The 27396-nt window shown below is 31.4% G+C and overlaps 1 protein-coding gene across 3 annotated transcripts in view; it reads right to left on the bottom strand.

Annotated features, from left to right (window-relative positions):
* PCDH10 (protocadherin 10) overlaps positions 1-27396 on the bottom strand; it is a 58487-nt gene that overhangs the window by 12143 nt on the left and 18948 nt on the right. Inside the window, exon 5 of one of the 3 annotated variants that reach the window (XM_032147253.2) lies at positions 861-6942. The exons of the other annotated variants lie outside the window; for them this stretch is intronic. Coding sequence (XP_032003144.1) covers positions 6923-6942 — 20 coding nt within the window. The 3' untranslated portion in view covers positions 861-6922. Of the gene's footprint in view, positions 1-860; positions 6943-27396 lie in introns of those variants that run through there. 3 annotated transcript variants of the gene reach the window in all.

Below are 27396 nucleotides of genomic sequence, written 5' to 3'. Positions count from 1 at the left end.
CTGTACTCCATACCACTGATAAATGGAGAGGCAAATATGAACTGAGCCGATGAGTGGATACCAATGGCAAGTCTACTTTCATCTTGAGGTTTTGAAATTTGCACTGCTTAGGCACAATTCTGTAGCAGGTTGAAATTTTGAGAAAAGAATTTCTTTTGTTTGTAGACTGGATTCTATACTTTTGGTAACCAAGATCAGTGGTTAAACGTTGAAAAAATTTAATAACATATACTACTTGCATTGTGAAACTGCCATTGCAAAATTATAACTGAGAAAATTATTGCAGTTAAAGAGATCCGAACTAGCCAACTCCATCTTGCTTTAAACTCCAAGCTGTCTTTGTTTACTCCTGGGCATAGGCCAAGCTAACTTTGGGAGGAACTTGGTTTATAGTTTAACTTTGAAACAAAGATGATAACAGGCCTTTCCCAAAACAAACCACTCTCCTGTCTGGGGACTAGACTGCCTTTGTAGGACTAACAAATTAGCCACAGGATTAGAGATTATGGTTTAGGAGTCATGCAGCTGGAAGCTACAAGATTCTGACCTTTTCTAAATTGCTTCTGGGGATAACCACACTATTGTAATACCTAAGATCACTGCTTGAGATATTATGGAGACCTTGCACTTAATCAATCAGCTGGCACCACCCAGATTGATAAACTGGTGCATCTGGTCTTGTGACCCCCAGCCGGGAACTAACAGTGCAACATGACAGCTTAACAGCTTCTATTTCCTATGATTTCATCTCTGAACCATCCAATCAGTACTCCTGATTCACTGGTCCCCCCACCCACCAAATTATCCTTAAAAACTCTGATTCCCCAAATACTCTGGAAAACTGATTTGAGTAGTAATGAAACTCTGGTCTCCCTAACAGCAGGCTCTGCATGAATAGCTTTCTCTATTGCAATTCCCCTGTCTTGATAAATTGGCTTTGTCCAAGCAGTGGGCAAGGTGAACCTGTTGGGCAGTTACAAGTCTGTGTTAGAATTGTGCTATGCATTTCAGATTCATCAGTTCACCTAATCCTCACAGCAATTCTACAACTAACTGTACTTATCCATATTTTACAAAGGGTAAAAGATTCAGATTCAGATGTGAGGTAACTTCAAAAATATCTTCCCTGTTTCCACAGCATTAAATAAGTTTAAATTTGAAATACAGATCATATGGTGCATTGCTTTTCAAATATTTTGGGGAGTGATTCACAGTAAGAAATATATTTTACATTGTGACCTATTTTATACATATAACTGAAAAAAGTTTCACAAAGAACCATTTGCTTTTACATAAATGATGTATTTTGATACTTTTCTAATGTGTTTTTCTATTCCATTTACTTATTTTTTATGTTATAATCTCAGGCCACTGATAACTCTCAACCACAAATTTTGATCACTTTATTATTTGACTATTTAATATTTTCCTCCAATTTCCTTGGTAATTATAATTTTCCTAAAGGCAGATAGTACCATTCATTCTTACTTTCTCTCACTGTCAGACTTCAGTATATGTCTGTAATCTAATACAATTTAATTTTACCACTGAAAATTCATAATCTTGAATAGTCTATATTTCCCAGAAAGAGTGAAAATAAGGGATAAAAGGTAGTGATATACAGGGGGAACCAAGGCAACTTGTAATCATAGCTGTTAACCTTTCATTGAGAACTATCATTCTTCTGTATTTTATTCGGTTCTTTTCCACTGAATTGGTTTATTAGATGTTCAAAGCAAGAGAAACACCTAGCCACACCCTCCCCCTGGCTAACTTATTGCCTTATAAAATGAACCTTGGTCCAGATACATGCAGTTTGAACTCAAGAAAATCAGTTACAGAGAACACACATGAGATTAAGAAGCACATTTCTTCTATTACCTTGTAGTTAATTCAGACTTAAATTTCTATAGGGTAAATTCTGATTATTTTTAATATTGTAAAAAGTATCTATCCCTTAATTCATATTTTCTTCTTGGAAAATGATACCCATATGGATTTTTTCCTTACATTTCTATCAACTTTAAATATGAAATGCCGTGTTTCTAAAGTTTTAGGTAAAATCCCTTTCTTTTATTGCTTGAATGCGCTCATATCTTATGTACAATCTCTATGTTAATCTTTGTGGACCCTTGGTATTACTACACATCAAAAAAAAGTTAAAAAGTAAATACAGCATTAGGTGGAAAAATATATACTTCTATGATTCATTTTGGGTATCATGAGAATCATATACAACTAAATGTCTACTTTCAAAACTATAAATATAATGAAATCCTTTAAAACCTAGCATATGCTGCTTCAAATGAGACTCAGTTTTGAACAGATGTCCCCTTAGACCTGTTATATTAAGACTAAAATTACTAAATCAGCATTAGATGTTTTTAAACTTAGAGCCATATTTGCCACTGATTTTTATTCAAAGCTCCCACAGGCGTCAGTGGAAGATCCATGCATGGAAAAATGGCATAATATGTATCCTAGTTTTATTTATTTCATATGTATACAGCAGTATAAAATAATTTATTACATTTACACTCATTTTACTTATGTATTATTATAGCATTCACAATAACAAACACTATAGTTAAGATTGAAACTCATCTTTTGTTATAATACCCTGTTTTCACTCACAGATAACTGTCTCAAAAATGGGTTTAGAGCTGAAATTCCCTGCTTACTTTCAGCTCTAGCATGTATGAATGTATTGGAAGTCTGAGTTCCATCATTCAGAAATTTTTGAGTCTCATGTGAAATTTAATATTTTTGAATGATGAATGCAAGATTTTTATGCAACTCAAAAACATCTGGAGAGTAAAACTTCAAACTAAGCACGTGACAACTTTTCAAGAAATAAAAGCAATTTTTCTAATTTTACAAATACTTAAAAAATGACAGTGATTAGAAATACATGCATGCACTCTAAAAGTATTAGAATTTTAGTCGTATTATTGCCTGCAATACTCTGGCGGCACCCATCTACCTGCATTCATACTGAATGCTATAATCTAAAACCTATGCCAAGATTTGAGGAAAAAAATAACTCTACTGAACAGTTTCACAAATTACTGTATAAGGATTTTGTCTGACTTAGCAGAGGGATGTTTCTTGAAGTACTAACAATATATAAAATAATTTTACTACTCCATGATGTAAAAAATATGGAATTCCATTATTTTCTTTTTTCCTTGTTAAAAAGGAACATAAAAGGATGTTAAGTGCAAAGCCTTTACCACTACAAAATTAGACTTGAAAAAGATAAAGAACTCAAGAATTTGTAATATGAAAAATATAAGATTTTCAGAAAAATCATCAAGTATACCAATATTTTAAGTATTTTTGAGTTCCTTGGGTATCAATAGCACACATAAAAATATGAGGGGGAAAAACACATGCAATGACAAATAACAGTGCTATGATCAGTCAATAACTTAAATACTTTTCTTGATCTTGCTGAACTTTTGCCACACTCTGCCTGAGTAAATGTTTTAAAGATTAACTGAGCTCCAGTAAATAATGTTTAGAAGATAAAATGGTACAATTAATGTACAGTTGTTAAAGATTATGTTGGGAATTGTGAGATTCTTTTTCCTCCTCTTATTGAAGAAGCAAGATAGCTTCTATAATACAGAGAACCTGATGGCAAATTACAACCCAATTAACAAATAAAACAATGAGAAATTAAAATATTTAAATATTCTACTATAGTTCTTAATTTGCAATGTTTGATAAAGGCAGTGCATTTAATATCTTTATAAAATAAAATACACATATTTCCTTAATATTTGCCAAGGAAAGATGATACACATATCATTGACACTATTATATCTGTGAAGTAATTCTGACGTGATACTTAAATTTGATTTAAGATGATTTCACCAAACTATGTTCACACGTTAAAAATTAGAATTCTACATGTGGATGAAATATTTTCTAAAAATTGTCTTTTGACATACCTTTGAAACATTAAGACACTGTTTCCACAGGAAATTTTTTTTGACTTTGACTGCTCTAAAACTAACCATGTTAACAAGGAGTAAATGACATGATTATTTTTTTCTGAAATAATTTATTGACGAAATACTGTCTAATATGATGGATATTATCCTTTGATGTATATAAAATTATGTAAGATTGGATATTAGAATGACCAGATTAAATAGAAAGCCTATTCTAAAGTTCCTTGATATATTAATCTAGTAAATGCTTAATTAGAAACCTTCATTATTTGTTGGTTGCACTTTCCATTTTATAGTCCCCCTCATTGGAAGAAAACCTTTTAACCAACTTACAAGAATCATATCCTTACTCTGTTATAACTTCTAATTTACTTTGGATGCAACAGATAATTGATTAATGACTTAATAATTTGGCATTTTATCCTTAAACAATTCTATTTGTCCCCCAAATTAGGAAGAAGTTCTGGTTTGGGTTTTGTAGATTAATGATATAATTTAAGAACTAAAATGTAAGTTAGTATAACTAGTTACTAGGATATATGAAAATAACTAATACACAAATATATAATATAAAAAGTTGGTTCAAGGGAGATTATATACAATGATATAAAAGGTTAAATAATTAAAGAAAATGTCTTTGAAGTAAATGACTTAATATAATTACTATACATGAAGTGAGTATAATCTTATTTTCAATGCATGCAGTAAGGAAGATGGATGTGGATATTCACCCATGATTGCAAAATGATGCGTGAAACATTTTAATTAAAGCAGAGTGACTCGACAAGAAAACCATTTTCTTGTTAAAAAAAGAATTGGAACAAACAGACTTTTTCCAGTTAAATTATGTATAAACATTTCCTTACTAAAATAGTCTATCATTCAAAATATTAATGTAGTAATGCCAAAGTTTAAGAAAATGTTACTGCTGCACTTAGTGAATTTATGTGCTTTTTGTATTACATATGATCTGTTAGCTTCATATATGTTTAAAGAGACTTCGAAAAGCTGAAACATTATGTACATTATTTTGATATACAAACTGATTGGAATATGATATATTAATATCTAATTTGATAACAGTCAAATGAGTGATACCAATATATCGCTCTAAATGTACATATCAGGACCTAAGTGTGTGTGTATATATATATATGTATTTTAAAGTTAAATCTAGGGAAAAATTTCCACTTAGGTTACATAAAATTTGATGAAGAACATTTGTCAAATGTTAAGTTTTAGTCTATTCTTTAATAATACAGTGCAGCTCAAACTGTCATTGAATATAAGATCAGTTAAAAATGAAGGAAAGTATTTCAAAACAGGTTTCTAATTTGAACTGGGCAAACACTTTGATATAATGTTGAAGGTTTGATATAATGTTTTGATATAATGTTTTAGAGGGTGAGGGGAGCTGTGACAATTCTGCTTTTTGCTTGAAAGATTATCTTATATTCTCTGATTTTTTTTCCTCTCTCGAATGTGTTCTAACAAGCCATAAACAACAGTAGAAAAAATATATAAAAGAAAGGAAAGTGCGCCTTACTAAATTTAATAATTAATATTGTTGACATAAAAGTAAAAGGCAAGCTTAACTTTTGAAGGCTGACTCACGAAGAATTTTTTCATTAATCAAACACTGACTACATTTAAGCTATAAAATTTTCACATGGAATACTGAAACAATAATGTACCATGATTCTATCTCTAAATTTATTTTAAATTTAGAGATCTTTCATATTTTATAGTTATTCTTTACCAGTTCAGATGTTTCTATATCTCTATATATTCATATAGAGTTGTAGATTTTATATTCATGTGTAATTAAGTCACAAAACTATGTAAAACTATGTAAAATAAAATTCTGTGTGAGTGATATGACTGATGACTTCTTAAAATAGTAATCTTCAATTACATATTTTACATCACAAAATGTACAGACACCCAGTTTTTTTCTAACAACAAATACAGGTGAATTTATCGATTTTTTATAAAAGCTTTAAGTGATTCTAAATTCAAAGCCATAGAAATAGAATCAGACTTATGCAGATTGTTAGATAGCTTGATAGTACATAGTCAGCGCTCTGTCTGATAACATCAATAGCTACATCTTTGGCATTGAAAATTCAATATGAGTTTTTGACAAAATTTTGTAGCTTAGAGCATCATTTTCTTTTAAACAAGGAAAAACAGGGTTGAGTAAGATGAAAATTGGGAGAAAACTATTAATGATTTTTTCTTAGTAAGTTTGTCTTTGGGACCCTGAATTACCTTTTATTTTATTGTATGATGTGGACTGTATGCATCCATTTAAAAACCAACTGAGTTGTACCACATTTTAGGAAAATTATATAATATAATATATATATTTTATGTTTATTTAGAAGCTTTGAAATAGTACAGTAAACACTTTGCAACACGGTGTATAAACTACAGAATGTCTTTGATATTTTGTGGGTCTTCAGAATACAACATTTTTTATAACCCACAGGTGAAAAGAACATAATCACAATTTCTCTTGTAAAGTTGGAATAGTTTGGGGAACACTTGATCACACAAAAATAATATAAAACAGTCAAGTTTAAAACAGTGATATTGCATTTATAATGCACAAATTTCCTTTATCTTTATGACTGGCTTCTCGTGGTGAATATAAACATCTAAAGGGCTCAGTGACATTTGGAGAGAGAAAGATAGATAGTGCTGTAAACAGGCACACACTGATCGGGGAGGCAAAATCAGTTGCCTCTAAAGTTTCTACAGTTCTGCACATTTCAACTCATTTCTCAGGCCTGCTGAGAGCAATTAGGTCCTATAATCGGCCATGATGACTCCGCCCGAAATCTAATACTCAGTTACACATGACTAACTGGATGGCCAAGATAATGAAGTTGAAAAGTTGATGCTTTTGTTGGTCGACTTTGTGCAAATCATGCTGCTTCAGGTAAGTCCTGTAGAATTGACTAGCATATCCTTTTCCGTGCTGTGAAAAAGAAAGAAAAATACTCTAAGAAAAAGAGGTTGACTTTTGGAGTTTAGAATTACACGTTATTGTAAAAGAAAGAATACAATTAGAAACTAGTTGTACCCTCATACCAAACACATGTGGTGTCAAACTTTTGCACTGCTAGTAGTCACAGCCATTCTGTTGTTTGGTATTCTGGGAATGATAACTTTGATATTCTTATAAATTAGTTTTGCATGGGAAATGTATATTTTATATACCAAAGATGAAATTTGTGAAGATTAACTTTTTAAAGTTATCTAAATAAAACAATCCCTGCACTTCACTATTTATGCACAGAGTATAGAAAAAAATGTGTGGCCCTTACATTTCTAGAAAAAGTTTCTAGCAACATCTATAAATAACTTGTTTTACATTTAATTTCATAAACTATAAATTATATATATTAAACCAATATTTATTACAGAAACCTGTACCAGAAAGTGTTTATGTAGTTAAATAATTTAAAGATGACTCACATTTTCTAGGTTTATTTAATCTCATTTATAAAATTTAAAAACCAAGTATTTTTATGGCCCATACATTTTTTTAAAGTATTCTTACTTATAAGAATCAGTTTTCTCATAAAGGAATTAATAAAGGCAAAGGGGAGAAAGATATTATCAAATTTGCTCCAGTTGTATAAAATATATGAAATTACAAAGTAGAATGCCCAGATTTGATTGCCCAGATTTCATAATTTTAAGTATTTTGTTTATTTGTAATGATAAATAATACTTCTTCCCTTATCCATAAACTTTGTAATATTTGACCATAAACACAATGAGAGCAGAAGTTGCATCATATCTATCAGTATCTGGCACATAACAGACATATAACAAAAATGTGCTGAAAATAAAGCTAATTGAATTTAGATTAAATTTTCATATATCTCATTAAAAGTTACAAAGTACCTTAAATAGCAAAACAATTATTTTAATCTCATAAATGGTTGCTTTTTTAAAACAAAGATAAGAACACATTGATCTTCTCAACCTTATTCTCTGGTATTTCAACTCATTTCACGACTATCTAATTATCTATTTATCCTAATTTATTTTTCCTCAAAATCTCAGTTTCTGACCATGAAACAGTTCTTTACTAGTTCACCATTTAGCAGGCACATCAATTAAAACCATAGCAGTCGGCCGGATGTGGTGGCTCTCGTCTGTAATCCCAGCAATTTGGAAGGCCAAGGTGGGTGGGTCACCTGAGGTCAGGAGTTTGAAACCAGCCTGGCCAACATGGTGAATCCCTGTCTCTACTAAAAGTACAAAATATTAGCCTGGCGTGGTGGTGGGCGCCTATAATCCCAGCTACTTGGGAGGCTGAAGCAGGAGAATTGCTTGAACCCAGGAGGCAGAGGTTGCAGTGAGCCCAGATCATGCCATTGCACTCCAGCCTGTGAGACAAGAGCGAAACGCCATCTCAAAAAAAAAACAACAAAAAAAAAACCATAGCAGTCAGGCACCATCATCAACAGAAATGAAAGTGAAAATCTACATGTATTGTGTAGTATAATAACTAGTATTGAAAGTAATCAGAACATATTTTGTAATATATGATATCAAGAAGTATAAAATGAATTTGATACAATATATGGTAGCCATTATAACCAGGTCATAATATTCCAGAGAATACTCTACAAGTAAATGGAATTATTATTTTAATAGAATGAAATCCTATTTTTCTGTGTCCTTGAGTTCAAACTGTTTCATGAGAAACTTATATGTGAAATAGTTCAATTAAATTTGTTTGCACCAATCAGAATTGAAAATTATTCAATAAATTAGAATAGTGAAACCATAGAAGTCCAAGTTTATAAAATAAATCAGAGCAAATAATTATGGTCACCAAATAATTTGTTGTCCAAACTGGACCCACTGGTGAGTGAAAAGAAACACTATTATTAATTACAAAAGATTTTGTGCTTTCTGGACAACCCAGGAAAATATTGTCACCTACAAATAATATTACTTCTTTCAAAATAAGCTGGGTTGGGGCCTTTCCTGTTAATAGTAAAAATCAGAAAATGCTGATTTGGAGGAAACATTCTTTTCTTAGTTCAAGAACAAAAGAAACTCAGGAGTGACCTATAGGCAACCTATAAACTAATTCATTATGTCAAAAAACTAATATACTGAAAAACTACATTTTAGTATAAATTCAGAAAGTAGCCAACCTGGCATATGTTTAGAGTAATAAAATATCATTTCTAGTTCTTATGGCTTAAAAGCCATTAACATAAATATTATATGTTCACTTGATTTACATAGGATACAAACAGAAATTGTTTCTTTTTAATAAAAGAAATTATTAAAATGGTTCACAGTTTTAAGAACACAGAAGCTTAACACACATTATACTCAATATCTTAAATATAAACATAAACTTAAAAGATATCTGTTAATTGCTGCTTAGAGTTACGTGTTTTCTTTTTTAAAGTTCACCTATTGTACTTGTTGTCTGAATAATATAATCACCTTTTATTAAATTTACTTCCTCCCACCTATGCGTTAATTCAGTAATGCAGATTTGGATAGGACAAATATAAGATCTGAACTTAGATCTGATCTAAGTTCTGAAGGTCAGAACTAATTAGACTGAGGAAGGAAGATTTCCTCCATGTCAGAAGCTAATCTTACATTTATGAAGAGTTATCCCTCAGTGTATGTGAGGGCCTGTTTCCAGGTTGCCCCCAAAATCGGAGGATGCTCAAGTCCCTTATAAATGGCCTGTAGTGTATGCATATATCCTATGCATGTCCTCCTAAACATGTTAAATTATCAGGTTACTTACAACATCTAATATAATGCCTAATACCAGGCACATCACTTCATTCACATAAATTCAAGGTAGTACTCTGTGCATGGCAAATTCAAGTTTTGCTTTTTGAAACTTTGTGGGACTTTTTCCCAAATATTTTTAATCCACAGTTGATTGAATCCACGGACAAGGAGCCCAAGGATACAGAGGAGCCAAAAATCCTGCCAACCTAGAAATGGTTTATACTATTACTAAAGTTTTAGTCACACCTGCTTTATTTCAAACCTTTTAAGAGTTGAGTTTAAACACTGAATAACTATTATTCTTGGCTGGGCACGGTGGCTCACGCCTGTAATTCCAACATTTTGGGAGGTCGAGGCGAGTGGATCACTTGAGCCCAGGAGTTTGAGAATAGCCTGACCAACATGTCGAAAGCCCGTCTCTACTAGAAATACAAAAGTTAGCAGGGTTTAGTGGCACAGGCCTGTAATCCCAGCTACTCCGGAGGCTGAGGAACAAGAATCACTTGAATCTGTGAAGTGGAGGGAGGTTGCAATGAACTGAGATCCTGCCACTGCACTCCAGCCTAGGAGACAGAGCAAGGCTCTGCCTCATAAAACAAACAAAACCTATTATTCTTTTAGAGTTGCATGGGCTAATGTTGGACAAGTAGCAAGCAAACATTACCTGACCCTCCCCACAAAAAAATATTAATTGATGACATATTAGAGCCAGTACCAGGACAATTATTCCAGTGTTAAGTAACATGGCTATACATTTGCTGATGCATTTTAGGTTCAACAGAATGAGTCAAATACACAGAGAATCTCTATGCTTTCTAATATGTTCTATGTATGTTTTGCAATTATCAAAGCATACTAGGAGAATTTCTTTTTATTTCACAAAAGCATTTTTTTCTTGTGATGCATCAGCATGTAGGGAATTGGTCACTTGACAGGTAAGAAGGTTTTATTTTCAATTAAATGAAATCAGAAGTAATAGGAAAAGGACTGTGTTCCTTCTTAATTTTATTCATTCAGTGCATTTATTCTCCATAGTGAGTCATAAATGCTAGATTAAGACACTTATCTTAATATCTAAACTATAGGTGAAAACGTATCCTTAACGGAAAAGAGATTCTCAAATACCTACCTTCTCATAACTTAGCACAGATATAATTTTTAATAAAAGTTCCATGGTGTATATTTTTCTTTATATTGTGGAATCCTATTTTTGCCCTTTATAATTTGCAACTGATATTAAGCTATGAGAAAAATTAAATACTTAAACAAATTAAAATTTTAAGGTATTAAATTGACTAATGACAAGACAAATGACTGTCACATGTATGTTGCAGAAATAACTGTAAAATGGTCAGTACTAATATACTGTTCATTGCATGTAATTGCCTGGTAAAAATTATTTTATATTATACATTAAAATAACAATTTAATAAATTGAATATTCACATGGTCAAACTTGCAAAAGAGGAAGGAAAATACCCTTTATACTTTATGATTATATAAACCACAGAAATTAAAGCAATACATTAAGTTTATGAAATAATCTATTTCTGCAATTTAAAGAAAGGACACCCTTCGAATATCCGTGATGCCTGAGACTCTCCACTATAGTGAAAAATTTCCAGAGGCTGAGATCAGTAACCTACTCCAGAGCTTATTCAAGTGTTCTGTAAGCCTCATCATCAGGACACTTCTTTACATATAAATGCATGTAGCGTACAAGAACTTGAACAAATTACTCCCTGGGGAAGTCAGAAATATCTGCTCTCTGCTCTATGTAAAAGCACATCACACACTTCAGGATAGTTTTAATGTGAGCCACCATTAGAAATTTGTACAGTTAAACAATCCATTTCTTAACTTTCCTCTGTCTTATTCTTGAGCCACATTTAACGGTTCCCTTTAAAATACTTTTGAATTTTTTTTTTTTCAGTTTAACCTTATATCCAGAAATGAGCACAGTAGTGTTAACTATTGAAAGAGGGTAACTGCTTGATTTTTCACTTGCCTTCCATTTGAACACTCATATTTGCTTTTATTTTTGAAAATATAGTTGTATATTGTTTGGATTTTAAGTCATATCTTTATCTCCCCAGAAATTATGAATAGATGAAATTCTAAATTTAAAAATATATATTTTTATATTTATTTATATGTGTAAATATATAAATATATACGTATCTAAATGGAAAAGTTAAAATGATTACTCTGTTTTTAGATATCTTCCTCAAATCAATTCAAATAATAATATTCAAAGTGTTTTGTCTATAGAAGTTAATATACTATCACTAGTTTTTGTTATAGTTAAAAGCACTCTTCATTCATATAATTAATTAGAAGTATTATTAAATCAAACAAAATTGAGTTACTATAACTGCATCTATTCTCTTAATAATATGAGAGGTAGTTGACATAGTTGCAGTAGTCCATTGGGTAGATATTTCCTGGTGAAACAGTTGTAAATGTACTATTGCCTTGTAAGAAGGTAGTTCTCATGTGTAAATATATATATTTACACATATAATATATACAAAAGATTTTATATATATAATATATAAATACATGTAAATAAATATAAATATATATTTATAGATAATATATAAATATATGTAAATAAATATAAATATATATTTGTATATAATATATAAATATATGTAAATAAATATAAATAACTTATTTATTTATATTTATATATAATAAAACCTGTTTATGTATTTATTTTTGAGACACAGTCTTGCTCTGGTGTGCAGTGGTGTGATCCTGGCTCACTGCAACCTCAGCTTCCTGGGTTCAGGCAATTCTTCTGTCTCAGACTACCAAGTAGCTGGGATACAGTTGCGCACCACCACGCCAGGCTAATTTTTGTAGTTTTAGTAGAGATGGGGTTTCACCATGTTGCCCAGGCTGGTCTCGAAGTTCTGGCCTCAAATTATCTGCTCACCTCGGCCTCCCAAAGTCCTGGGATTATAGGCATGAGCCACTGTGCCTCGCCAAACTAGGGTTCTTAATTTTAATTCATAAGGTTCATACTCTCTTAGATTAAGTTTGCTTTTTTCCTTTCATCAGACAGAATGCTTTAATGCTTTTTTTATTCTATTTTGACAGAGATAAGGGATTATAGAACATAGGTGGAAAACAGGAGTTTGGAGACGGTAGTATTATAATATGTACTATATGTAAACCTTATTAGTCCTTTAGAAAGCAAATCTTGTAAAATAAATGACTCAAACAAAGCTTTAGACCATTAATGTGAGAAATACATAGTAAAGGCAGGTATTTATTTTTATTTTATGTGTATATCAAATACTTACAACATAGCTTGCAATTAATAGTTATTAAATTAAAATTTAAATCCAGGGATATTTAAAAATAAGGAATTGACAAACACAGTTTTGCGAAATAGAAATATACATCAATGAATGAATAAAATGTATAATTTCAAATAGAAGAGAGAAGCATGTTGAGCACAATAATTGTCTCATAGACATTCTCGTTCTAGCAACTCTGGCACCCTTAAATAGTTGGCCATCTCTCCTAAAATTCTAATGTTACCATTGTGAAATAGACTATTTACAACTTCAAGCTATAAATTAGAAATGGATCCATCCTAATTTTCTGACCTAGCAGAGTGTGTGCAATGAATAAATTTATTTCATTATCTGGGAGATACCTTCCAAATCAAGTAGAGTTGATACACTGTGAAAGGCCCTAAATTTACTACCAAGAGAATTTCAGAAATTAGTGTTGATCAGTGTTTATTTTTAAACCAAATTTCATTGCTATGCAAAGGACTTAACAGCTTTAAAAATAGGAGCTTTTATTTGTCCAAAAGTGTACTCCACAAATACAATGGTATACAATTACCCTCACGTAGCTTTGTATGACAAAGTGAATCCACTGAAACATTACAGATATTTTTTCCAGATAGAAGATCAGTAGGCACTGAGAAATTTCTATATATGTGTATGTGCATGCATATATGTGTATGTGTAAATCAAAACTACCTTCTCATAAGGCAATAGTACATTTGCAACTGTTTCACCAGGAAATATCTATCCAGTGGATTACTGCAACTATGTCAACTGCCTCTCATATTATTAAGAGAATAGATGCAGTTATAGTAACTCAATTTTGTTTGATTTAATAATACTTCTAATTAATTATATGAATGAAGAGTGCTTTTAACTATGACAAAAACTAGTGATAGTGTATTAACTCCTATAGACAAAACACTTTGAATGTTATTATTTGAGTTGATTTGAGGAAGATATCTATAAACACAGAGTAATCATTTTTCACTTTTCCATTTAGATACAAGAATTGTCAGTACTCTAAAGATCTATTTTTGAAACTCTAAAAAATTAAACTTTTAAATTAAAATATTTGTTTAAAAAAAGCCAAGACAATGTACTAGCATAGAATTTTGTAAAATGTTCTTGAACTTAGTTCAAATTTCTCTAAAAATGTGAAAAATTATGTTTTAGAAGCATAATAAATTTTCCCTCAGGAGAAAAATAACAGGATATGACCCTAACCTGGGCACTTTGGCCACCATACCAGGCTCTACTTGACAAACAGAACACCATCGCCCAATTAGTATCTCAAAGTAAAGTTTGGAGACTGAATTATTTTTCACATGTTCTGACCCTATGCTGGTGTATATTTAGGAAATGTAAATATAACTTATCTTTCTCTGCATGTTTATAATATCATTGAAAATTTTTCTGGAATTCTTCATCACAGTCCACTAAAATATGGAAATTGTGATTTGTCCCAGAAATATTTGAAAATAGCATTGTTTACATTATCAATGAAGTATCCTTAAAATTTATTTTGAAGACAATTCACTGAGTTATATCTTACTTTAATAATAACAAATGATACTTTCATTTAAGTTACTTTATCAGTATTGTGTGTATCTGAAATTCCAACAAAATATCCATACTTAAAAAAAATACAATTCTTTTTTTTGAGAAGTACAGAGCTGATAATATTTAGTGACATTTAGACACTTACTTTTCAAGCGTTTTCCTTCAAAACAATATTATAAGAAAACTAAATTAGCACCTTTCCTGTGAGGTTGAAGTTAGCATTGATTTTCAAAACAGAAGGCATGAAAATGCTGAATGGGATTGGTCATTCCTAACTACAGGAATGCTGTGCTTGTATAAACCTATTTGCACCTACTGTATCACAATATTTACTCCAACTACTTGTGATGTGCACAACTTCATCTTTTATATGAAAATCAAGTATAAATCCCAGCAATGTAAGATGAGAAAAAATACAAGTAAATAATAAGACCTTCATTAAAAAATATATAGCCATGTAGCTAAGGTATTAACCATCAATAACCTATTTAAAAAAGGGTAAAGTTTCAAAGTAATTTAACCACAACCCAACAGATCTCAGAAATGTAAACAATTGGAAGCTCTGGATTGGTAAATATTTCTAAACAGCCTATTCAAACATATGTTCAAAGAAGACACAACACATACAACTTAGAAACAGTGGGTGAATGTATGGCTACTTACATACTTGAGGATCAGATTTCCCCTAACATAATTCAGTTACTTCTATGTCAAGGCAAATAGAAGGTTAAAAGCAGGAAGGGCAGACTAAGAAGGAGGTTAAAAATGTTCACACACTGAAAACTGGCCACAGAGAAGAGATACAGAAAAAACAACCCTGCACTAAAGCACCAAGACTATACGTTCTGATAACCCCTTGAGTTGGGCTGCCAGAAAAAATACAGAGTGCTCAATAATCTTTGAATTTCAGATAAACAATGAATAATTTTTAGTAGCTGTATGTCCCATAGAATATTTGGATGCTAAGTATTTTTTATTTGTTAAGTCTGGCAATGCTGTCCTCAGGGCATCTACTTCATGATAGCACAGATGACACTACCTACTACTAAAGTCAAAAAAATGTTGCATTGCATTTTTAAATTATAATATAGGACTAGTTCGTATAAAAAGTTATCTATATATTTCCATCAAAATAATTTAAAATTAAGGCATGAGAGTTCAGAAAGAGATAAAAAATTATCTAGAATATAAATTTTTAGTTAATAACTAATTGTCCGATTATTGTATAATCTTAACTGTTAAATTATTTCTTTGTATTATGATTGCATTTTATCCCTGTTTTTTGAGTAAAATTTTTGTTTTTGTGAAATGGATATAGCATATTAAATAAATAGTATTTCTTCTTGGCATAGTAGGTATAATTTTTAATTGCCTATCCTAAAATGAAGGCCTGGGTACATACTTTAGTTTTAGTTATACTCTAGAAACCCATTAAACCACCTCTTTTTCTTCCTTTCAATTTACCCTGTCATCAGATAATTAGAGATTTGAAAACTGATAAGCAATGAATTAAACTTAGCTTTAAAAATATCACAAAAATGCTAAATTATTGAAACAAGATAATATCATGCTTGTTAAAGGTTAAAATTTATTTAATTAATTCTAATTAGATGCCAAGATTTAGATCCTTAAATCATTATGTTACTTTTGAAAACTTTAAACTTGGTGTTGAATTAGAGATCATCTTAATTATTATAAACATTTAATTACATAGTGAAGTAAAAATGTTGCATTTATATTTACTATTTATGCAAAGTATTACAATAAATTTAAATAAAAGTTCAAATTTTAATTAATCAATCTTTCTTGGGGCCAGTGAAGAATTCTGGTTAAAAAGTTTTGAAAATGTATACTTACATATATGCATTATCATTAAACTATCACAAGTGTACAAAACTACCTACATATCTCATAATAATGTTCTCATAAAGAAAGCAAAATTCTTCAACATGATATTAAAAAAACAGCATCTGATGTACCCATTCATTACTACAATGCCATAAAACAAATATAACTTATGTAATAATGACGATAAGTAAGAATGCCATATACATACAAACTGTTACATAAAAACTTCAGAAACCTGAAGGAAAAGTCAGATGAATTGCCTCCAGCCATAGGTGTCCAGTACTATCAACAACCTCCTGTTCATAATATTATACATATCCACAATGGCTCACCCTTTATATTTAAGATTATCTTATATTTACTTAGTGTTTACATATACGTTTTCCAATGATACGTGGCAGACAATTGAAAAGAAAATAGCTTAGTGAAATTAGCAGGGGGTGATGGTGAAACATGAGCTTAAAGGAGTTGTGAAAGACAAAGTGATATACCAGAAGAAAGAATAAAAGAACTAGTATAGTTAAGGCCAGAATAAAAACAGAAAATTATGAAAATTTGAAATAAGATAAAATACAGTGGAGATTATTTAGAACTGGAAATGGTTAAGATTTTTTGTTGTTTTAGTTTGCTTTTTTTAATGTCATTCAGAGACTACTGTAATTTTATTATTTATCTAAGTCAGAGTAGAGGCCTAGACAAACTCTCTTGAAGAAAAAAGAATTGCACCTCATTTCCATTCAGAATATTTCATTTATTGACTCATTGATGTAGTCTATAAGCATTTATGAGCATCTACTTCGTTCCAGACACAGTTATGGAACATGGGACCCTTAAATGGAGCAAATGATTCAGCTCTAAAAGATTTTACAGTCCAGTGGACCAACAATTGTTTCACAAAATATTCTAAAGACAGCAATTATGTATGAGAATCTATAAGAAGTTACAGTTAGAGTGTCTGTATCTCAGTGTCTGAGAAGTCTTCTCATTAAAAGCAAAATAAATTGAATCTTGATTGATGAATAAGAGACGGTCATGCAGATGAATGGAGAGAAAAGCGGGTTTTCAGATGAGAGAGGATGCCAGAACAGAATGTATAAACACACAAGGGCTTGAGAAAAAGTATCTATGAAGAAGCTGACAAATTATTAAATGACATGAAACAGAAATGTAGGCAGAGCTTAAGTATAAAAGTCTTTAAAAACTGGAATAAGTATGAACGTTACTGTGGCTTCAACAGAGAGTCTCAAAAATGTGTTAAGAGAACATGAGTCAAATGTTTTGTAGAAATAGTCTAATTAGTTAATATTAAAAGCTAGATAGTAAAAGACAGGAGTCCTCATTGATCTTGGTAAGCTAGTCAGAAAGGCCTGGATTTGAGGAATCCAAAGTATACGCCTGCCTTCTCACAGAGCCCAGTGGCAGAACTCAGGGTTAATACTTTCCATATCTGGAAGTAGTTTGCATTCCATTACTCTAAATCTTCAAAATGTAACAAAACACTGCACTCAAAAAGACTGCCTGGCTACTTTGTGGCCAACTCAATTCTAAGGATGACTGTGAAAGGAAAAAAGTGATGAAATGAAATGCTTAAAGAAGGGATTCCATGCCACTATCTCAAGCCTCGGGTAGTGTCCACAGCAACAAAATTTAGGAAACCTATAAAAGAGTACAGGAATTTTTTTCCATAACATTCAATGAAGAAAAAATAAGGCACATAATGATCACAGACTAATATTGAATTCACTTTATAACTGTGAGACTGAAACTTTTTAAAATAAATAATTGCTTCTAGGTTTCTTCTTTCATAGAGAGACACTCACAAGTAAACCTTACCCTAGGAAGATCTCATCTGCAACTCACAGAATTAGTGAAGACACATGGATAATTTGAATTATAGCATTTCAAATAACATATTTCAAGTGATTAAAAGTAACATACATTTGATTAAATCTTTCCTATGCAAAAATAACCCCTGCTACATTTCAATTTACCAGTATTTTAAGTTATCATCTTTCCTCATGTCTATTTTTTGCTTCCAAAAATTTTAATTAAAAAAAAAAAGTCCAGGCAGGGTGGCTCATATCTGTAATCCCAGCACTTTGGGAGGCCGAGGCAGACCGATCACCTGAGGTCAGGAGCTCGAGACCAGCCTGACCAACATGGAGAAATCCCGTCTCTACTAAATATACAAAATTAGCCGGTCTTGGTGGTGCATGCCTGTAATCCCAGCTACTCAGGAGGCTGAGGCAGGAGAATTGCTTGAACCCGGCAGGCAGAGGTTGCAGTGAGCCAAAATAGTGCCATTGCGCTCTAGCCTGGGCAACAAGAGTGAAACTCCATCTCAAAATAATAATAATAATAATAATAAAAAGAAAGCACACTGGCTTTTTGTGCTGTCTCAATAAATGTTAACTACTATTACTTTTGGTATAATTACTCAAAACCTGTCTTGGTCTATCCAAAACAACTTTCAAATCTTAACCTTCACTATACCTCTGGATATATCTGATAGATTGGACAAGTTAGAATATTTACTTCTCCAATTTATTATTTGCTCTCTAATTCTGCATTTTGGTTCATGCACTTTCCTGCTCCTAGAATGCCCTTGGTCTCTATCCATTAAAAATCACACAGATAGTGCTTGAATAGTGGCCCCAAAGTGAGCTCTACAAATTCTTCCTTGATTATACTGTAAGGAGTCTTTCCCAAAGATAGTCAAAGATATTTTATTCTAATAAATTAAATATCACGTTCCTCTGTTAATGCGATGAGAAACCTATAGACTCATTGAAAACTAGTGCATTTTGATAAGAGGAAAATGCTTAATTGCAGGTGACTATGGCAATTGCATTTACAAGCATATTAGATTAAAAAACAATTACATTTGTTTAGTATTTCATTTCTTCCATTGCTAGAAATAGCAATATTAAATGCAAGAGCTTTATCATTGTATAAAAAATGAGAAATTTTTCTTTTCATATGAGAAATAAACATAAATGAGAATGATTCTGAAATGAAATTGGGCACTAAAACTTAGCTGTTAGGTCTCTTGTTATTTGGGCAAAATAGTGATGTACATGCAAAACCGATGTAGAAGGTAGAAGACAGAAACACATAGAATCAAAAAAACATGAGAATTACACAGAGAGCCCAGTGAATAAACTATAAGCTGAAACTCAAGTTTGGGTGGTTTCTTAAGTGTTTTTTCAAAGGAGTTTGTGACACTATTTGTTAGTTCTGTATCACTTTGAAAGACAAAGGTACAAAAATACAAATAGAAAGCTGATTGAGAGAATCAGGTTTATTAGATAATAAGATTTTAGAGAAGAACAAAGGAGGCAAAAGTATCCCTAGGCTTTTATGTGCTCAGATATTGATCTGTGACAGATATATATATATATATATATATATATATATATATATATATATATTTGATATATGTTACAGAAAGACGTAATTTTTCATATTAAGATGGCTTTCATTTACTTTGATCATTTTAGGGCATCTGTCTTTTACACAGGGCTATCGAAACTCTCTAGGATAACAATATTTTGTATAAGGCTAGAATTTGCACCAATATGCCAGTACAATTCTCTAAACATAGATGAGTCAAATTTTATATGGTCATTGATTTTCATTATTTTAATTTTTTTGCCTGAGCAAATAGAAATCCTTTATTTTTCTACAATTATCAAATATAACATGCTACTTCCTATACTGAAATAAAAATCTGTTGTTTGAAAAATGAGTATTCTTCAGATTTTCACTGTTGTACATAACCAAGTATCTTTACTTACTGTAAGCATACAAGTTAAGTAAAATAACGAGAATATGAACTTTTAAAAGTTATAATCATGCTTTGTGATTAACACATGAAATAAACAAAGCTTAATCTTTGCTGAGCATTATGTATTTGGTTCTATAATATCTGTTCCATTGTTTTCTTGGATGGAACAGAAAAATAGGGAGACTGTACTTTTAAAACATGTATTATGTCAAAGAATATATATACTGCAGATGTAAAATAGTGATATATTGTGAAAAGAACATTTGGAGTCTGATTTTTCTCTGGGAGTAAAAGAGAGCATAATTAGTTCTATTTAAGCCCAGAATTGTAATTTTGTCCATACTCACGCTGATGTCATTGTTCCAATTTTAACTGAATATATGGTTGCCTTGAACACTTAATGAGTGCTTCTTTTGGGCAGGCACTCACTGCTTTAAATATGTTAAATAATTTAATTTCCACAATGAGCTTTGGAGGATGCATGTTACAGATGGGGAAAAGGAATTATAGGAAGGTTAAAGAAAATAGAGAGGTCCCACAGCTAGTATCTGGCTGGGTCAGTAGTTGAAACCTGGCTGACTGATCCCATAACTGGTGCTCTTCACCACATTGCTTCTCTGATGCAAGAACATGTACAAAGGTCACTCATAAATCCATAGTGGGCTATAAGTTCAAAGAAGGTAAAGGCATACTTGGAGAACAAAATAAAAATGGTATCTTCTAAAATTAAAAGTTACAAGTTATAATAAAGTCAAAATGGTAAAATTAGTGATGCTTACGGAAAACCTATTCTGAAAGCAGTAAGAACAGGGTATGTTTCAAGCATGTATTTACTAAGTATACCACATCCAACCAGGTGAGCAGGTTGTGCTTCAGGCACATTTTAAAGCTGAAAACTTTTCAGGAGTAATCCAATATGCCCAAGGTTGGTTTATTCATTGCTAAAAATCTCAAAGGAAGAACTGATTTGCATAAAGTTTGGAGAAGGGAAGGAGGATACAATCATTCAAAACACTTTTGCATTTTTTCGTGTTTTGCATTTTTCAGTGTTTCCAGGATGACCCAGAGCATATCACACTGAGATAACCTGATTGGAATATTTTTATTTGTGCAGTAGGTACAGATCACTTAACATCAAACGAGGATGCATTGGGCTATGTGTGGTCACTAGCAATTAAGTTGATCTAATTCCCTTTACATTATCAACCAGAATTCTCATAGTATTTTTATTTTTCCTATGGAGATCTCTTAAGAGTATTTCAGTTTATTTGGCTATTGTATTGGTATTTTAAATTAAGATAATAATCTTATTTCCATATATCAGCCTGTGATGAGTTCATGAAACATAAGCATTTTCCTATACTCCAGGCCACGAGAACATTTATATAATCTAGTTCTAGGCCAAACAAAACTGAAGACCACTGTACTTGGAAAACAGTTGTGCCCAACAATGAGTTTTCTTGAATGTGGGTCACACTGTTCTTGTCAGTAGCTTGGGAAGACTTGCTTAAAGCAGTTGGTTAAAAAGTTTTTACAGTTTTAAATTGTTATGGTGCTTCTTTACAATAAATACTACTACTAAAAATAATAGGGCCAATTGATGTCCCTTTGAAATTAGAGAGGAAAGTAAGTTAAATGAGAAGAAACTTAAAAGATTAGAAAAAAGAACACAGACTTAAAATTAACTTCAAAACAATACGATATGCCTTTGTAACTACTTTAGGTGTTTCCTTGAAAAAAATAAAGGTAATCTTTCTCTATATTGGATATATAAGCACACTTTTTATAAGCGTTATGAAAACAATTTCTATAAAAATTACTACAAAGAAAATGATTTACATTATCAAGGAATATGTTACTAGATTTCAAGCTCAATTTTAACTGTGAGAGACAAATATTAAATTATTCAATGTTAAGTATTTTCTAAAAATAATTCTAATATAAGCCTGAATTTTTAATGTTTGTAATAATTTCCATAGGAGTTAATATTATGTTGTTATAACTTGGGAAATAATTATCTTCACATCACTCCATAATATAACTTATAAGTATAGATTTCCTCAATCATTAGCTTAATTCAAGCTCTAAGAAGTTAGAATTCACTCCAATCCATCAAAAAAGGCATTTCTAAATTGTCTAATACCAGTCATTTTGCCTATATAAAATTATGTATATTTATATAATAATATAAAAATTCATAAATTGATTCTAAAATTATTTACTATAGCCTATTTCACAGGACATACTGTGATCCTTGACAGAAGAGAACTGTCACCTTGTAACAATTTACAAAAGTGATGTATTTATTTTGTCTTATTTCATTTATTTGTGCCTGTAAAATGGACACTCAGTAGGTAGTTACTTCTGTTATTATTAAATTTAGTATTAATGTTTAGCCAACATAAGTTTTCCATTTGATTATTTTCTCTTTCATTTTATTTTTCTGAAGTGTATGACTAATTCATGCTTCCACATTACCAAGCTAGGATGTATTATAATTTAATCTCCAAATATCAACTCCAGATATAATAATTATATATGGCATATAAGATCTGCTTGCTATATCTTCCAAAGTGATGAAGAAAGCATGTATTACTTCTAGGTTTAAGGGTAGTAGTCAATTATGACTTTGGATGATTAATAATAGATGTTTGAATTTTTATTTAATTGTCAGCTGTTCTATACTAACTGTCATCATGGATTGCCTTAAACTTGAATAGAGGATGATGTGATACCAAAAGTGAAAATTCTCATTAAAGCCAATGTAGTAAAGAGAGACTCAATATTAGACAAGGTTAAGATATTTTTCATCTAGAGTCAACTGACTTCATTGTATAATAATAGCTTAATGTGTAAGCTATTATTACATACAATATGAAGTTTTAAACCTGAGAGTTATGATGCATACTTTTTAATATACACAATCTATGGTATTTATTAGATGTGTATATATTTGACATTCTCATCCTCAGCATTTATACTCTATGCATCTCCCCAAATCTCTTTCTAAAACTGCAATATCTTTGTTCCTGGACATTTCATTCACCATTGCAATTCAATATGTGAGATGAGAAAAAAAGAAAAAAAGACTTTGAGAAACTAAGTTTCTTTCCTCTAAAAAATTCCAAAGAAAGAAAAATAAAAAGTCATTCCCAGAGAAACAGGAAGGGAGGGAAATGAAACAATGCTTTTTCAATTGTCTCTTCTTCATCTTCAAGTAAATTGAAGTTTTCCCTCCTTTGCCAGATGCAGATGAGGAAAGGCATTTCGTGGGAAAATACAATGCAGGGCTAGAACGTGGTATTTCACCAAATCACAGATGGCATATGCATATGTATATCATTTATAAAGCTTTCTAGGTAAAATGTTTCCATATCCCTCAGGAGGAAGAACCGATGTCAAGGTTAAGATATTTCCTGTAATGTGTAATTTAAATCTCACAGGAGCTATATAGATACATTTCCTCTTTTCTGCTCTCCATAAAGACAGATTAACTGATTACCATCTTATCTGTGTAGCATTTGTTTAAATACTTAACATTTATTATGTCACCTCTGTACTTTTCCTCTCAATTCACAATTCCTTGAGCCATTTAAACTTTCTTCAGATACGCCATTTCCCAAAATGTTAATCTCTTTACTCTATTTACAATTTCCTTTAAGCATCATAGTCCACAATTTGTCACAATCTTCTAATCTGCGTTCAAGGAAAAATGAAATACAAACATCTCAATTTTTCTACTTTTTTGCTATTAGATGGTATTCAAGTTAATATATTTAAATATTTGTTTCTATAAAAGCCAAAAAACACCTGAAGAAATGCTCATCATCACTGGCCATCAGAGAAATGCAAATCAAAACCACAGTGAGATACCATCTCACACCAGTTAGAATGGCCATCATTAAAAAGTCAGGAAACAACAGGTGCTGGAGAGGATGTGGAGAAATAGGAACACTTTTACACTGCTGGTGGGACTGTAAACTAGTTCAACCATTGTGGAAGTCAGTGTGGCGATTCCTCAGGGATCTAGAACTGGAAATACCATTTGACCCAGCCATCCCATTACTGGGTATATACCCAAAGGACTATAAATCATGCTGCCAAAAAGACACATGCACACGTATGTTTATTGCGGCACTATTCACAATAGCAAAGACTTGGAAGCAACCCAAATGTCCAACAACGATAGACTGGATTAAGAAAATGTGGCACATATACACCATGGAATACTATGCAGCCATAAAAAATGAAGTGTTCATGTCCTTTGTAGGGACATGGATGAAATTGGAAAACATCATTCTCAGTAAACTATCTCAAGGACAAAAAACCAAACACCGCATGTTCTCACTCATAGGTGGGAATTGAACAATGAGAACTCATGGACACAGGAAGGGGAACATCACACTCCAGGGACTGTTGTGGGGTTGGGGGAGGGGGGAGGGACAGCATTAGGAGATATACCTAATGCTAAATGACGAGTTAATGGGTGCAGGAAATCAACATAGCACATGGATACATATGTAACAAACCTGCACATTGTGCACATGTACCCTAAAACCTAAAGTATAATAATAAAAATAAAAATTAAAAAAAAAAAGAAACAAACCCATATGTTTTGTTAGAAGAGGAGAGCTCCTCTATCTTGACTATTTCTGTATCCAAGGTGATTCAGAGTTTAATCCAGAAAATATGTATTTATTATTGATTTTAGTTATGTGTTACTTCTATGCTTATGTCTTGTTTAAAGAAACTTAGTTGAAAAATATGAAAACATTTTGAAATATGTTTTATGGAATAAAGTGGTAATTTTCAGCCCAAATATAGTGACTGACACAGATGAGCCTTAAAACACTTGGTGATAAATTAAAGCTAATTTTCTAGTTTGTGTAAAATAGATGATGAATATCAAACACAGGTAATATTGGAATTCAGTGTCAGATTCAGGCCAATCTTAAGGTGGGGAAAACGTCCTACTGACTACAACATTTTTACTAGCAGTTAAAAACACTGCCTTTCTCATAATACATAAACACTAGAACCAGAAACCTGTTTCATCTGCAGTGTCATAGTTTTTTTTGCTATACTTAAGCACTGTAAACTTAACAATCAGTACCTTAAAAAAAAAATAGACTACCTGGGTGAGGTGGTTCGTGCCTGTAATCCCAGCACTTTGGGAGGCCGAGGCCAGGAGATAGAGATCATCTGGGCTAACAGGATGACACCCCGTCTCTACTAAAAATACAAAAAATTAGCTGGGTGTGGTGGTGTGTGCCTGTAGTCCCAGCTACTCGGGAGGCTGAAGCAGGAAAATCGCTCAAACCCGGGAGATGGAGGTGGCAGTGAGCCAAGATCGCACCGCTGCACTCCAGCCTGGGTGACAGAGACAGACTTCATCTCAAAAAAAAAAAACAAAAACAAAAAGAATATACTAAAATGAATTGAATCATGTATCTGTTTCTCAACAAGCACCATATTGTCATGTTAACAGCTTCTGATAATAAAGTAGCCATTAGTTAAATACATTGACTCCTATGTTGCACATAATCAAAGTCTGTTTGATAGATATAATTAAAAATTAAATTTAACTGATTAAAAATGTAATGATTCTATATGGGATGTAAACGTATCTGAGTGTATCCACACCACTGAATCATGAAACCAGAGCATATAAAATGTATTTATAATCCCTTGTTGAATGACTTAAAGTTATCATTGATAATTTAGACTAACACTGTATTGCATAACAGTGTGTATATATATATATATATATATATATATATAGACACTTTATCAAAGTTAATTTCAAATATTGTCTCTTCAATCCATACAGTCAAAAGAACTGTATCTCTAAGAGAAAGAGTATGGGTAAGTGCCTTGCTATTACCATACGTAATGTATATACATGATGTCATATAAGGTACGAGTTACAGAATCATAAATAAAATCCTAATTTTTATCTGCAAAATTTCTAGCTTATAATTTGTTTTTATCTATGTCTTTTGGTATATAATTATGTTTTGGGAGACAAGGTTTTTGAATTTCCTACACTCTCCTCACCTAAATTGAAGTAGGTCAAGCTTTACAGTGACTAGGAAGTCTTATTGAAACTCAATACAAACCTAAAATATTTTGTTATACTCCAGGAAACATTAAAATGACTCACATTATGCTGAGTTTAATCTTAATTCAGTAATATTATTTAAACTTGAACAGTGAATCTCAGTGTTCGAAACAATTTCTAATCTATATTATCTAAATGACACAATCTAATTTCTATTAAAAGGATTGAAGATGACGAAGACTCACCCAAAAAGTGTCTGGCACATTGAGTATTGAATAATGTTTAATGATATTTATAGGCAATTGAATTTGTAGATTCCAGACTTATTTACAATATCTTTATAACTTAACACATTCAAATTTTGACTCATAAATCTTCAGTATAATAAAGCAGGAAAAAATTCCCAAGTAGGTATTTCTTTTCATTGAATAATTCTATTTATATTTTAATTGATAGTCTTATTTTGTTAAGCTCATGTGATGGACAAATTCTTACACAGTTTTACATCAATGTACAAAATAAGAAAGAGGATGAAAATGATCTGTAATATAAAATGAGGTATATAAATAATGTTAATATGCTAAATATTAATTCTAAGAAGTCCTAAATATGCATGAGATAAACTGCTTTGAAAAACAGTTGAAGAGTCATACTAAAGAACTATAAAATATTGAATAAAAGTGGTGTAATTAACTTTATCGATTATGTTTTCTCTATATGCCCTTAAATGACAATATTTTACTTAACCATATATCTGTGAACTCAGAAATGTAATTTTAAAATGCAAATAAATAAATCCTATATGGGAATTAAATAAAGAAAAAAGGTGACTAAAGTAGAGGAAAATATAAAACTATTAGCTTTATAAAAAGATGAAAGATGAGAGCTAACATATTAAGCTGCTAGTAAATAAAAGAAAGATGGTACTGCAGATGGGGAAGAATGGGGAGTAATTAAAATTGTAAGAGGGTTAAGAAATAAGAAACAATTTAACTCTGCCTTAGGATATGAAATAAGTTCTTAGAACAAATCAAAAGAAGTTTAACATCTCAAAGTCCTGAAACACTCCATGATATT

The sequence above is a fragment of the Hylobates moloch genome, unplaced genomic scaffold (genome assembly GCF_009828535.3).
Source record: "Hylobates moloch isolate HMO894 unplaced genomic scaffold, HMol_V3 SCAFFOLD_3, whole genome shotgun sequence".
Taxonomy (NCBI): Eukaryota; Metazoa; Chordata; class Mammalia; order Primates; family Hylobatidae; genus Hylobates; species Hylobates moloch.
Note: the sequence above shows the minus strand (reverse complement) of the source record. Positions and strands in the feature narration are given on the sequence as shown.